Source organism: Pseudophryne corroboree, chromosome 10 (assembly GCF_028390025.1).
Source record: "Pseudophryne corroboree isolate aPseCor3 chromosome 10, aPseCor3.hap2, whole genome shotgun sequence".
NCBI lineage: Eukaryota > Metazoa > Chordata > Amphibia > Anura > Myobatrachidae > Pseudophryne > Pseudophryne corroboree.
In genome coordinates, this window is record NC_086453.1 from 15,304,673 (window position 1) to 15,319,120 (window position 14,448).

General features: G+C 50.8%; 1 protein-coding gene across 2 annotated transcripts in view; it reads left to right on the forward strand.

Annotated features, from left to right (window-relative positions):
• The window catches only part of HTR6 (5-hydroxytryptamine receptor 6), a 42,243-nt gene extending 29,330 nt beyond the window's left edge, over positions 1-12,913 (forward strand). The window contains exons 2-3 of one of the 2 annotated variants that reach the window (XM_063942149.1): positions 8,253-8,396; positions 12,050-12,913. In XM_063942149.1, the coding sequence (XP_063798219.1) occupies positions 8,253-8,396; positions 12,050-12,448 (543 nt within the window). In that variant the 3' untranslated portion in view covers positions 12,449-12,913. The remainder of the gene's footprint in view (positions 1-8,252; positions 8,397-12,049) is intronic. The other variant, XM_063942150.1, reaches the window with a different exon arrangement.
• The last annotated feature ends 1,535 nt before the right edge of the window (positions 12,914-14,448 follow it).

Genomic DNA, 14,448 nt, shown 5'->3' on the forward strand with positions numbered 1-14,448 from the left:
ATCCCTCTGTGCATCCCTCATATATAAGACGACGTCTTATGTTCGCAAAATAGTATCCCTGTTTGACAGGGTTACAGACCACGCTGCAGCAGCACTATCTGCAGGTCTCAGTCTAGTACCTGAGTGTGTAAATACAGACTTCAGGATAGCCTCCTGCTTTTTATCAGCAGGTACCTTCAAAGTGGCCGTATCCTAAGACGGCAGTGCCACCTTTTTTGACAAACGTGTGAGCGCCTTATCCACCCTAGGGGATATCTCCCAGCGTAACTTATCCTCTGGCGGGAAAGGGTACGCCATCAGTAACTTTTTAGAAATTACCAGTTTCTTATCGGGGGAACCCACGCTTTTTCACACTTCATTCACTCATTTGATGGGGGAACAAAACACTGCCTGCTTTTTCTCCCCAAACATAAAACCCTTTTTTAGTGGTACTTGGGTTAATGTCAGAAATGTGTAACACATTTTTTATTGCCGGGATCATGTAACGGATGTTCCTAGTGGATTGTGTATATGTCTCAACCTCGTCGACACTGGAGTCAGACTCCGTGTCGACATCTGTGTCTGCCATCTGAGGGAGCGGGCGTTTTTGAGCCCCTGATGGCCTTTGAGACGCCTGGGCAGGCGCGGGCTGAGAAGCCGGCTGTCCCATAGCTGTTACGTCATCCAGCCTTTTATGTAAGGAGTTGACACTGTCGGTTTATACCTTCCACCTATCCATCCACTCTGGTGTCGGCCCCACAGGGGGCGACATCACATTTATCGGCATCTGCTCTGCCATCACATAAGCCTCCTCATCAAACGTGTCGACACAGCCGTACCGACACACCGCACACACACAGGGAATGCTCTGACTGAGGACAGGACCCCACACAGCCCTTGGGGGAGACAGAGAGAGAGTATGCCAGCACACACCAGAGCGCTATATAATTAGGGATTAACACTATATTGAGTGAATTTCCCCCAATAGCTGCTTGTATATACAATATTGCGCCTAAATTTAGTGCCCCCCCTCTCTTTTTAACCCTTTGAGCCTGCAAACTACAGGGGAGAGCCTGGGGAGCTGTCTTCCAGCTGCACTGTGAAGAGAAAATGGCGCCAGTGTGCTGAGGGAGAAGCCCCGCCCCTTTTTCAACTGACTTTCTCCCGCTTTTTTATAGATTCTGGCAGGGGTATTTATCACATATATAGCCTCTGGGGCTATATATTGTGGCTATTTTGCCAGGCAAGGTGTTTATATTGCTGCTCAGGGCGCCCCCCCCAAGCGCCCTGCACCCTCAGTGACCGGAGTGTGAAGTGTGTATGAGGAGCAATGGCGCACAGCTGCAGTGCTGTGCGCTACCTTGGTGAAGACTGATGTCTTCTGCCGCCGATTTTCCGGACCTCTTCTTACTTCTGGCTCTGTAAGGGGGACGGCGGCGCGGCTCCGGGAACGAACACCAAGGACGGGCCTGCGGTCGATCCCTCTGGAGCTAATGGTGTCCAGTAGCCTAAGAAGCCCAAGCTAGCTGCAAGCAGGTAGGTTCGCTTCTTCTCCCCTTAGTCCCTCGCTGCAGTGAGTCTGTTGCCAGCAGGTCTCACTGAAAATAAAAAACCTAATATATACTTTCTTTCTAGGAGCTCAGGAGAGCCCTTAGTGTGCATCCAGCTCGGCCGGGCACAAGATTCTAACTGAGGTCTGGAGGAGGGTCATAGTGGGAGGAGCCAGTGCACACCAGGTAGTCTAAAAGCTTTCTTTTAGTTGTGCCCAGTCTCCTGCGGAGCCGCTATTCCCCATGGTCCTTACGGAGTTCCCAGCATCCACTAGGACGTCAGAGAAATATCAGGATTTTGGTACTTACCGATAAATCCCTTTCTCCGATTCCACAGGGGCCACTGGAGCGTAGTTACAATGGGGAATAGTAGGCAGTAATTGGGAGCTGGCACTTTAAACAAAATTCTAACCCTGTGGCTAGCTCCTCCCCTACTATCTCCCCTCCAAGCCAGTCTACGTAAAACTGTGCCCAAGGAGAGCTGTAATAGAGAAACCTATAAAGGTAGAGGAGGTTATTGACGTCTACTGAACCAGGATAATCCAAACTAACCCTGGAATCGAACCTAATAATCATAAACAGGTTAACCTGAACTCAACCAACGGTCATCAATTGAACCGCAGACCGTTAAACAAAAAACAACAAGGAAGAACAGCGCTGGGCGGGCGTCCAGTGGCCCCTGTGGAATCGGAGAAAGGGATTTATCGGTAAGTACCAAAATCCTGATTTCTCCTTCATCCACTAGGGGCCACTGGAGCGTAGTTACAATGGGGACGTCCCAGAGCTCCCAGAACGGGTGGGAGAGCGCTGAGAGTCCTGTAAAACCGCTCGGCCAAAGTGAGATGCAGAGGCCGCAAAAGTGTCAAACTTGTAGAATCTGACAAAAGTATGACGGCCGGACCAAGTAGCCGCCCGACATAAAGTAGTCATAGAGACCCCCCGGGCAGCCGCCCAAGAAGGTCCTACAGAGCGTGTGGAGTGTGCTGAAATAGAAGATGGAGGTTCCCGAGAAGCCGCCAAATAAGCTTGTCTGATGGTCAGTCGAATCCATCGAGACAAGGTCTGCTTAGATGCCGGCCAACCACGGCGGGCAGCGTCGTACAGCACAAATAGGGAATCAGACTTCCGAATAGTCGAAGTCCTATCCACATAGATCTTGAGCGCTCTTACTACGTCCAATGATCTCACATCTGGAGAGTCCCCTGAGAGGGCCGGTACAACAATCGGCTGATTGATGTGAAAATCAGACACCACTTTTGGTAGAAAGGACATACGAGTACGAAGCTCGGCCCTATCCGCATGAAACACCAGGTAAGGAGACCTGCAAGAGAGAGCCCCCAGTTCCGACACCCGTCTAGCTGAAGCCAGTGCCAGGAGCAGAACCACCTTCCAGGTGAGATATTTTATCTCTACTGATTCCAGGGGCTCAAACATTGAAGACTGCAGAAAGGACAGGACCAGACTGAGGTCCCATGGTGCTGTCGGAGGACGGAAGGGAGGCTGTATTCGAAGAATCCCTTGAAAGAAGGTCTGAACCTCAGGCAGCAAGGCTAACCGTTTCTGGAAGAAAACCGAAAGAGCAGAGACCTGCACCTTTAGTGAGCCTAGTCTTAGGCCTGCTGAAAAACCTGCCTGCAAAAAACGGAGAAGACGGGCTAAGCTATACACGGAAGGAGAATACTGTCGACTTTCACACCATGCTACATAGGCCTTCCAAATGCGGTAGTAGTGAGAAGATGTAACCGACTTTCTAGCCCGAAGCATAGTAGGTATAACTGTACGAGGAATCCCCTTCCTTGTCAAGATGGCTTTCTCAACAGCCACGCCGTCAAACGTAGCCTGCGTAAGTCTGGATAACAAAAGGGGCCCTGTTGTAGAAGGTCGTCTCGTAGTGGTAGGGTCCAAGGCTCGGCCACCGACAACTGATGTAGAGCGGAGTACCAAACCCTGCGCGGCCAATCTGGAGCTATTAGGAGAACCAGAGCGTCTTCTCTCTTGATGCGTTGCAGAACCTTTGGCAACAGCGGAAACGGAGGAAAGAGGTAAACGAATTGGAAATTCCAAGGAGCCGTTAGAGCATCCACGCCCGCCGCCGTCGGGTCCCTTGTCCGAGAGTAGTAAAGAGGCAACTGATGGTTCAGGCGGGACGCCATGAGGTCGATCTGTGGTCTTCCCCACCGGCGGACCAGTTGCCCAAACACCTGGGGATGTAGCGACCATTCTCCCGGGTGCATGTCCTGCCGACTTAGATAGTCGGCTTCCCAATTGTCCACTCCCGGGATGAATATTGCCGATAAGGACAGAGCATACTTCTCCGCCCAAAGAAGGATGTTGGTGACTTCCCTCATCGCTGCTCGGCTGCGAGTGCCGCCCTGACGGTTGATGTATGCTACCGTCGTGGCGTTGTCGGACTGAACTCTGACCGCTCGACCTTTCAGGAGGTGATGTGCCTGCAGCAGGGCGTTGTACACCGCCCTTAGTTCGAGGATGTTTATGTGGAGAGCGGATTCGTGGATTGACCAGCGCCCCTGAAACTGATGTCCCAGGGTCACTGCTCCCCAGCCTCGCATACTGGCGTCCGTGGTGAGGAGAGTCCAATCCCATATGCCGAACAGTCTTCCTTCCAACAGATGGGTCGACTGGAGCCACCAGAGTAGCGATGACCGTGCTTTTGGAGATAGCGTCACCCGCTGATGAAGGAACAGATGAGATCCTGACCATTGATTTAGAAGACATAGTTGAAACGGTCGAGAGTGGAAGCGACCGTACGGAAGAGCCTCGAACGCCGCTACCATCTTTCCCAGCAGGCGAATGCACAGATATACCGACACCCGATGGTGCTGAAGGACCAGTCTTACCAGTGTTTGCAGAGAAAGTATCTTGTCCCGCGGAAGGAAAACCCTCTGACGGACCGTGTCGAGAATCATTCCCAGAAACAACAGCCGTTGTGCGGGGCATAAGTGAGACTTCGGGAAATTCAGGACCCACCCGTGTCGGATCAGAAAGTCCTGTGTCATCTGGATATTCTGAAGTAATCGTTCTGCTGTGTTTGCTTTTATTAGCAGATCGTCCAGATAGGGGACAATTGTCACACCCTGCTTCCGAAGTAGGGCCATCATGACCGCCATGATCTTTGTGAACACTCTGGGGGCAGAAGAGAGACCGAAAGGAAGGGCCTGGAACTGTAAATGAGTGTCCTGTATTGCGAACCGGAGAAAAGCCTGGTGAGGAGGCCAAATGGGAACATGTAAGTATGCGTCCTTGATGTCTAAGGATGCCAGAAACTCGTCCTTTTCCAACCCCGCAATAACAGACTGGAGAGACTCCATCTTGAACTTGAACACCTTCAAATACGGATTGAGGTCCTTCAAGTTCAGGATTGGTCTGACTGAGCCGTCCGGCTTCGGTACAAGAAACAGGCTTGAGTAATAGCCCCGTTTTCGATGATGCGAGGGAACCGGGATCACTACCCTTGCAGACAGAAGCTTCTGGACCGCGGTTTGTAAGGCAACTCCCCGGTTGTCGGAAACTGGCAAACCCGTGGTAAAGAACCGCTGGGGTGGTTGTTCCCGAAAAACGAGCTTGTAACCGCAAGTGATGAGATCCCGGACCCAAGCATCTGGGCAGGACTGTATCCAGACCTCCTTGAAATCCCACAAACGAGCTCCCACCCTGTGATCCCCCAGGTGGGAGGGAGGCCCGTCATGCGGTGGCAGTGCCAGAAGACTTAACGTCTGACTGGGTTGAGGCTGCGGAACCTCTACCCCTGCCACCGCCTCTACCTCTACCTCTCTGGCCACGGAAGGTAGAAGCTCCACCCCTGGCCCGTCCTCGAAACCTGGAAGGGGCACGAAAGGATCGAAAAGAGGGACCCCTATATGGTCTGCGAGCGGCTGGAGCAGTAGAAGGAAGATAAGCCGACTTACCCCCCGTAGCCGTAGAGATCCAGGCATCCAGATCTTTACCAAACAGAAACTCACCCGTAAAGGGTAACGCCTCTGCCGCCCTTTTGGATTCCGTATCCGCCTGCCAATTTCGGAGCCATAACGTTCTGCGGGCCGCAATTGTTAAAGCAGAAATTCTAGCTCCGAGAACACCTATGTCCTTGGACGCTTCGCAAAGATAAAGGGCTGATTCACGGATGTGCTCCGCCAGGTCTATCAATTGATCCGCCGGTAATTCGTCACGAATTCCAGAGGACAATTGTTCCGCCCAAGCTTCGATCGCCTTGTTGACCCAACAACCTACCTGTGCCGGGCGCTGCAAAACCCCTGCCGCAGAGTAAATATTCTTTAAGGTAGACTCCAACTTCCTATCTGGCGCCTCCTTAAGTGAAGTTGCCCCCGGAACAGGCAGGACCGTCTTTTTGGACAGATGAGACACCGAAGGATCCACGATCGGAGAGTTCTCATAGCGCGTTCTGCTATCTGCGGGAAAAGGATAGGAAGACAACATTTTTCTTGATACCTGAAATCTTGCGTCTGGATGCTTCCAGGCTGTCGTTATGAGCGCATCCAGCTCCTCCGAAACTGGAAAAGTCACCGGCAGGTATTGGTCTGTGCCAAACCTTGAAGGGCGTAAGGTGTCTTCCGTCTCCTCCACCTGTAACACTGAGCGAATAGCAGTAATAAGAGCCTCTATACCCTGTGCTACTGGTTCAGAGTCCCCATATACCTGATCGTCAGTATCCTGGATATCCACTTCCTGTATATCCTGCACATCTAACTCCGCCTCATCTAATTGAGGCATATCATCGTCAAAGTCCTGTAACACCGAGGCTAGCAATCTCTTTTTTGCAGCCTGTTGGGGGGGACTAAAGGACGGGGCTTGGGAAGGTATTACAGCCCTGGAAAGTCCTTCCACTGACTTTGCCAATGAGACTGCCCATGCAGGTTCTGGCACCGGTACCGGGACAAGCTGTCGGAACTGGGCCGCCTCTCTATCTTTCCGAGAGGCTTTAAGTTCCCCCGTCAGCAGGGACATCACCTCTGTGAGTTGTGTCGTCCATGTCGGGGCGCTCTGGGGTTCCGAGGAGGTCTGGGCTGATTGTTGTGATTCCTCACTTAAAACCTGACCCTGCTTTTGAGCTGCCTTGGAGCCTTTAGTGGCCATGGCAGCACCTAAACTTGATACCCTTCCCCCACAGTAAACAGCTATAGGCAGAATGGGAGGGAGGGGAGGGAAGCAGGGAAGAACGTAGCCACAGCAGCCTATCTGTCCTGCACGATACTGTGTGCAGTGACAGGCTGCAATAAACAAAACCTGTACCTTGCAGTGCCCCCGAGTGCCCCCCCTTCCCCACTGTAACTCTCTTGCCGTGACGCGTGGCCTCCGTCCCGCGCTGCTGAAGAACGGGTCCCCGGCGCGCTGTTACTTCCGGGCGCGCAGAGCGGGATTAAGCCCCGCCCCCCTCCTTGACGGCGCCAAATTTAAAACTGCAATGCGCGCCTATGTCGGATCCCTGTAGCGGCTCTGTGAGCCGCGCTGCCAGGGATCCGAGCAGCGAGGAGAGCGGGCGGCTGGCGGTCGGGCGGATGTGAGCGCGGCACAGCGCTTTTTTTTTTTTTTTTTTTTAGTGAATAAAAATAATAATAATAATCCGAGGAGGGGGGGGGGGGGGTTGGGGGGGTGGTAGGTTGTCAGGGTGCTAAGAAACATCTTATCATGGGGCTGGGAACCCAGTGTATGCTATACGGAGCACCATACCATTAGGCTATGGGAGAAGCACTTCTGTAGTCACTGACAGTCTAGTTATAGCTAGAGAAGGAGCACTAACCCTCTAGTCTATAGAAGGGCTCTCAGCAAAAAACCCCTTGTCACCCCTTCAACCCATGCCTGGGTGGAGGGTATGCACACACTCACCTTTCAGGGGTGGCCCCGACACACTCCGCACGCAGCGGTGTCCGAATGGAGTGGCCGCGACACGCGCCGCACGCAGCGGTGTCCGACCATTTTTTATACTCACCGCTGCCTTGCTGCCGGAATCTTCTGCTGGATGGAGTGGCCGCGACACGCGCCGCACGCAGCGGTGTCCGCCAACTCAGGAGAGCTCAGTGTCTCCCTCAGCCGGGGCCCATCCCTAGCCGCACGCAGCTGCGATGGGACCCCGCCGGCAGCTCCCACGGTGCAGACTGGCAGTGGCAGAGCTGCCAGTCTGTGTGTGTATGTGAGAAAAAATAAAATAATAAAGAAAAAATAAAAATTTCTTCAGCTAAACCCAAGTGAACCAGCTCCCTTGGGCACTAAACTAAGACTGGCTTGGAGGGGAGATAGTAGGGGAGGAGCTAGCCACAGGGTTAGAATTTTGTTTAAAGTGCCAGCTCCCAATTACTGCCTACTATTCCCCATTGTAACTACGCTCCAGTGGCCCCTAGTGGATGAAGGAGAAAATGCACTTATATACACTAAAGTCAGCGCCGGAGATTATATTGTATTTTATATTCACATATTTGCGCCTCCTACAGGAGGGTACAAGTAACACACTGATGATCATAGAATTTGTCCGCAGATAAGAACCACGTGGCCCGTCTAGTCTGCCCTAAGCACACGTACATGCACACAAGGGTTCGTTTTTGTCAGCAGCCAATTAACCTGCCCGTATGTTTTTGGATTGGCCCCAGAGTGCACCAGGTTCTCAGGTGACAATTCTTCTAGAGATCTGACGGCTCGGCCCTGAACGTTACCGCTAATACCATTTCACCTTCCTCTCTGTTGGCGTGCCAGGTCCTCGCCGTGCCCGTCGTGGAGAGCAGGAAGTTCGTCACGAAGCACAGTAAGAAGGCTCTGAAAGCAAGTCTCACACTGGGTATCCTACTGGGAATGTTCTTTGTGGCCTGGCTTCCGTTCTTTGTGGCCAATGTGGTTCAGGTAAATTGAATGCATGACATTGGGGTATATTTACTAAGAATCGTATTTTCCCGTTTGAGGTCAAAGTTCAATCACGAATGACATCGCAAGTGTAAAATTGCAACTTTTTGAATTTATTACGGCTAGTTTACTAAGCTGTCGTATTCTGCATTTTCCGTTTTACCGATGTCGATGTCATTCGTTTTTTTTGGCAGTGTTTTACGTGAGTGACTTGTAAAACACTGCCGACTTTAATACAATGAATCTCGGCCGGATCTGAGAGATCCGTGCTGGGCTTCATTGTGCACTTTAAAAAAAGAAAAAAATCAGTGTTAAATTACAAAAAAAAAATGCATGGGGTCCCCCCTCCTAAGCAAAACCAGCCTCGGGCTCTTTGAGCTGGTCCTGGTTGCAAAAATATGGGGGGGAAAAATGATAGAGGTTCCCCCATATTTAAACAACCAGCACCGGGCTCTGTGCCTGGTCCTGGTTCCAAAAATACGGGGGACAAAAAGCGTAGGGGTCCCCCGTATTTCTGAAACCAGCACCGGGCTCCACTAGCCAGATACATAATGCCACAGGCGGGGGACACTTTTATATAGCTCCCGGCGGCCCTGGCATTACATAACCAACTAGTCACCCCTGGCCGGGGTACCCTGGAGGAGTGGGGACCCCTTCAATCAAGGGGTCCCCCCCCTCCAGCCACCCAAGGACCAGGGGTGAAGCCCGAGGCTGTCCCCCCCATCCATGGGCTGCGGATGGGAGGCTGATAGCCGTTGTGTAAAAAAATGAATATTGTTTTTAGTAGCAGTACTACAAGTCCCAGCAAGCCTCCCCCGCAAGCTGGTACTTGGAGAACAACAAGTACCAGCATGCGGAGGAAAACCGGGCCCGCTGGTACCTGTAGTACTACTACTAAAAAAATACCCCAATAAAAACATAAGACACACACCTTGAAAGTATAACTTTAATACATACATACACACCTCCATATACACATACTTACCTTATGTTCACACGAGGGTCGGTCCTCTTCTCCATGTAGAATCCATGGTGTACCTGTGGAAAAAATTATACTCACATACTCCAGTGTAGAAGCCTCTTCTTCTTTTAATCCAGTTGTAATCCAGGTACTTGTCAAAATAAAAAACCGGACACCCGACCTCGCACTGAAAGGGGCCCCATGTTTTCACATGGGTCCCCTTTCCCCGAATGCCAGAAACCCCCTCTGACTTATGTCTAAGTGGGTTCCATCAGCCAATCAGGGAACGCCACGTTGTGGCACCCTCCTGATCGGCTGTGTGCTCCTGTACTGTCTGACAGGCGGCACACGGCAGTGTTACAATGTAGCGCCTATGCGCTCCATTATAACCAATGGTGGGAACTTTGTGGTCAGCGGGTGACCGAAAGTAACCTCACCGCTGACCACAAAGTTCCCACCATTGGTTACAATGGAGCGCATAGGCGCTACATTGTAACACTGCCGTGTGCCGCCTGTCATACAGTACAGGAGCACACAGCCAATCAGGACAACGTGGCGCTCCCTGATTGGCTGAAGAAACCGTCTTAGACATAAGTCAGAGGGGGTTTCTGGCATTCGGGGAAAGGGGTCCCATGTGAAAACATGGGGCCCCTTTCAGTGCGAGGTCGGGTGTCCGTTTTTTTATTTTGACAAGTACGTGGATTACAAATGGATTACAAGAAGAAGAGGCTTCTACACTGGAGTATGTGAGTATAATTTTTTCCACAGGTACACCATGGATTCTACATGGAGAAGAGGACCGACCCTCGTGTGAACATAAGGTAAGTATGTGTATATGGAGGTGTGGATGTATGCATTAAAGTTATACTTTCAAGGTGTGTGTCTTATGTTTTTATTGGGGTATTTTTTTAGTAGTAGTACTACAGGTACCAGCGGGCCCGGTTTTCCTCCGCATGCTGGTACTTGTGGTTCTCCAAGTACCAGCTTGCGGGGGAGGCTTGCTGGGAGTTGTAGTACTGCTACTAAAAACAATATTCATTTTTTTACACAATGGCTATCAGCCTCCCATCCGCAGCCCTTGGATGGGGGGGGGGGGGGGGGGGGACAGCCTCGGGCTTCACCCCTGGTCCTTGGGTGGATGGAGGGGGGGGACCCCTTGATTGAAGGGGTCCCCACTCCTCCAGGGTACCCCGGCCAGGGGTGACTAGTTGGTTATGTAATGCCAGGGCCGCCGGGAGCTATATAAAAGTGACCCCCGGCTGTGGCATTATGTATCTGGCTAGTGGAGCCCGGTGCTGGTTTCAGAAATATGGGGGACCCCTACGCTTTTTGTCCCCCGTATTTTTGGAACCAGGACCAAGCGCAGAGCCCGGTGCTGGTTGTTTAAATATGGGGGAACCTCTATCATTCCCCCCCCCCCCCATATTTTTGCAACCAGGGCCGGCTCAAAGAGCCAGAGGCTGGTTTTGCTTAGGAGGGGGGACCCCACGCATTTTTTCCCCCTAAAAATAACACTTTCCCATCCCCTTCCCACTGATAAACATGCACGGATCTCATGGATCCCTGCATGCCTATCCAAACACGGGGGAAAAAAGCAGGTCTGGTTTTTTTTAGCACTTTTTCACGAATTGTATTTCAGCACGGCAGTGTTTGGCTATTGTCGGCAGTGTTTGTGATTTGCACTTTTTAGTAAATTCCCGATTTCTACCAAATTGCAGGCGTATTTGACCGATGGTGTATTGATTCGTGATTTTTTCCTAGGACTTCCAAAATATTACGAATGCCCTCATCACTGCCGAGATTTTTGCTTAGTAAATTACCGAAATGACACTTTGAAGAAAAAACGGCATCTCGGTCAAAATCGGGACCTTAGTAAATATACCCCATTGAGTCTAGATTAGTAAATAAGACCATCACAGTCAAAATATTCACTATATAGTATCTAACCCTCCCAGGAAGACGTAACCCGAGGCCTACAGCATGCTCAGTGCAAGAACGTTAATAGTGGCCAATCAGATTGTTGCTGACATGGTGTAGCTTGCTGGAGACAGTTACAAGCTAATTGCTGATTGGTTGATTTAAGCCTTATTAGTAATGTACTGTATGTACTAATGACTAAAGTAATTAAACAATATATTGAATACAGTGGATCCCAAAATAAATAAGCAGAAGCCAACAGGGCCCAAGGAACTCAATATCGCCCACCCCTTCTTTACTTTGAATGCGTGTATGCACTTATTGCTTGTTATCGCCAACATGAAGACAGCGCAGATATTCAGTCATGCACTTCATGTCGCTATTTATGGAGTGTAGACAGAAAAGTTTTTAAATCCCAGTTATTCTAAAGGAAGTAGTAATTTGGGGGAAAATCTGGCCACTCAATTAAGCTGTCCCTCTTTATCCGCTGTTCTCAGGCAACTGGGTATAGAACTGAAACCTAGGCTAATATTCGGTTTTATTGTGAACATGTGCAATGTATTACTATTCTTTTTTTGTTATTATATTTAATTTTTTATCTGAAGCATTGTGACTATTTTTGTCATATTAAACACCTGCTATTAGATTCTATTGTCGTGTTATTAAACATATTCATGCACTAGGCAGCGCATGGTTATTTTGTAATGCTATAGTTAACGCAGATGTTTGGATAACAAAAGATCTTACTACAATGTTCTGTCTTTTTGTCACACAGGCTGTCTGTGACTGCGTCCCCTCCGGTCTGTTTGACGTGCTCACGTGGCTGGGCTATTGCAACAGCACAATGAACCCGATCATCTACCCACTCTTCATGAGAGATTTCAAGCGGGCCATGGGGAAGTATCTGCCATGCTGCAGGCGGTCCAGGGTCATCTCATTATCCATGCGTAACTCCAACAGTGCCCCCCGGCTGGGGCTATCCCTGAGGAACGTGCTGACCCTACGCGGAGAGACGGACTCTCTGTATTCCGCCACTCTGGGAAACGAGCACCTGCTACAAAATTATAAGGACCATAGCACCGACCCGTTGCCGGTCACCGCCGCCGACTCTGTAAATCTCTTTGACCTGGAACAGGAAATGCAGGTCCACCAGCTGAACACTCCCATGGACTGAGTCTTTTTGGGGAAGTTAAGTTGTAGAATCCAAGTCAGATCAACCCCCAAACACACGTAATGGTTGGGTGCAAAGAGATAAGTGACTGACCAGATTCCGCGTCCGCACAAACAACAGCCGGAGTGTAGTCCGCAGAAGGGAAGTCTTACGTGGGGTCACATGAAGGGAAGTGTGAAGGTACAGTGCCCAGGGAAGGACGACACATGCTGGGATTAGGATAAATCAGGTTTTGTCCCATCCCGACTGGCGAAACGATAAATGAGCTGGTCAGAAAATGTATTTGTGGTTATGAGTCTGGGATGACTCTCACTTCAATAATTGTGCAGCACTTTGTTCTACACCCCTAATACTCTTACCGTCCTCAGGCTTCCAGAGTAAGGGACGAGGACACTGAGAGCTGAATGACTGAATCCACGCCATGTTCTGTTCATTTAATTCTGTATTAAAATATTTTTTCTTATAATACATCCAGTGATATTTGCTGAATCACAACACGGAATTAGGAGAATGCAGAAGATCAGATTATACCTCGGTACCAGCGAGGATCTCATTACCGATTACAGACTGAGTGATTAATGGCGTGCATCTCGTATACCGGAGAGTGGGCGAGAACTGCGTGACGCAGATTACGTGTAAATAGAAGCGTGACGCGGATGGATCAGGAATGTAGATAAGGATACCTGTATATTATACACCATGTACCTGAGAACTCGCAGTCGCCCTTCAGTTAGGACCAAACTTTTAAACTAACAACTGAGATCCCTGTAAATGAGCACACACGCCGACTGGTATAACCGGATCCATCACTGACCACACACGCCGACTGGTATAACCGGTTCCATCACTGACCACACACGCCGACTGGTATAACCGGACATATCACTGACCACACACACACGCCGACTGTGTATCACCGGACCCATCACTGACCACACAAACCGACTGGTATAACCGGATCCATCGCTGACCACACAAACCGACTGGTATAACCGGATCCATCACTGACCACACACGCCGACTGTGTATCACCGGACCCATCACTGACCACACACGCCGACTGTGTATCACCGGACCCATCACTGACCACACAAACCGACTGGTATAACCGGATCCATCGCTGACCACACAAACTGACTGGTATAACCGGATCCATCGCTGACCACACACACCGACTGGGTATCACCGGACCTATCACTGACCACACTCGCTGACTGGGTATCACCGGACCCATCACTGACCACACACACCGACTGGGTATCACCGGACATATCACTGACCACACACGCCGACTGTGTATCACCGGACCTATCACTGACTACACACACCGACTGGTATAACCGGATCCATCACTGACCACACACGCCGACTGTGTATCACCGGACCCATCACTGACCACACACGCCGACTGTGTATCACCGGACCCATCACTGACCACACACACACACACCGACTGAGTACCACCAGACCCATCACTGACCACACACGCCGACTGGATATCACTGACCACACATGCAAACTGGGTATCACCGGATCCATCACTGACCACACACGCCGACTGGGTATCACCGGACCCATCACTGACCACACACGCCGACTGTGTATCACCGGACCCATCACTGACCACACACGCCGACTGTGTATCACCGGACCCATCACTGACCACACACACACCGACTGGGTATCACCGGACCCATCACTGACCACACACGCCGACTGTGTATCACCGGACCCATCACTGACCACACACGCCGACTGTGTATCACCGGACCCATCACTGACCACACACACACCGACTGGGTATCACTGACCACACATGCAAACTGGGTATCACCGGATCCATCACTGACCACACACGCCGACTGGGTATTATCGGACCCATCACTGACCACACACACACCGACTGTGTATCACCGGACCCATCACTGACCACACACGCCGACTGTGTATCACCGGACCCATCACTGACCACACACACACCGACTGAGTATCACCAGACCCAT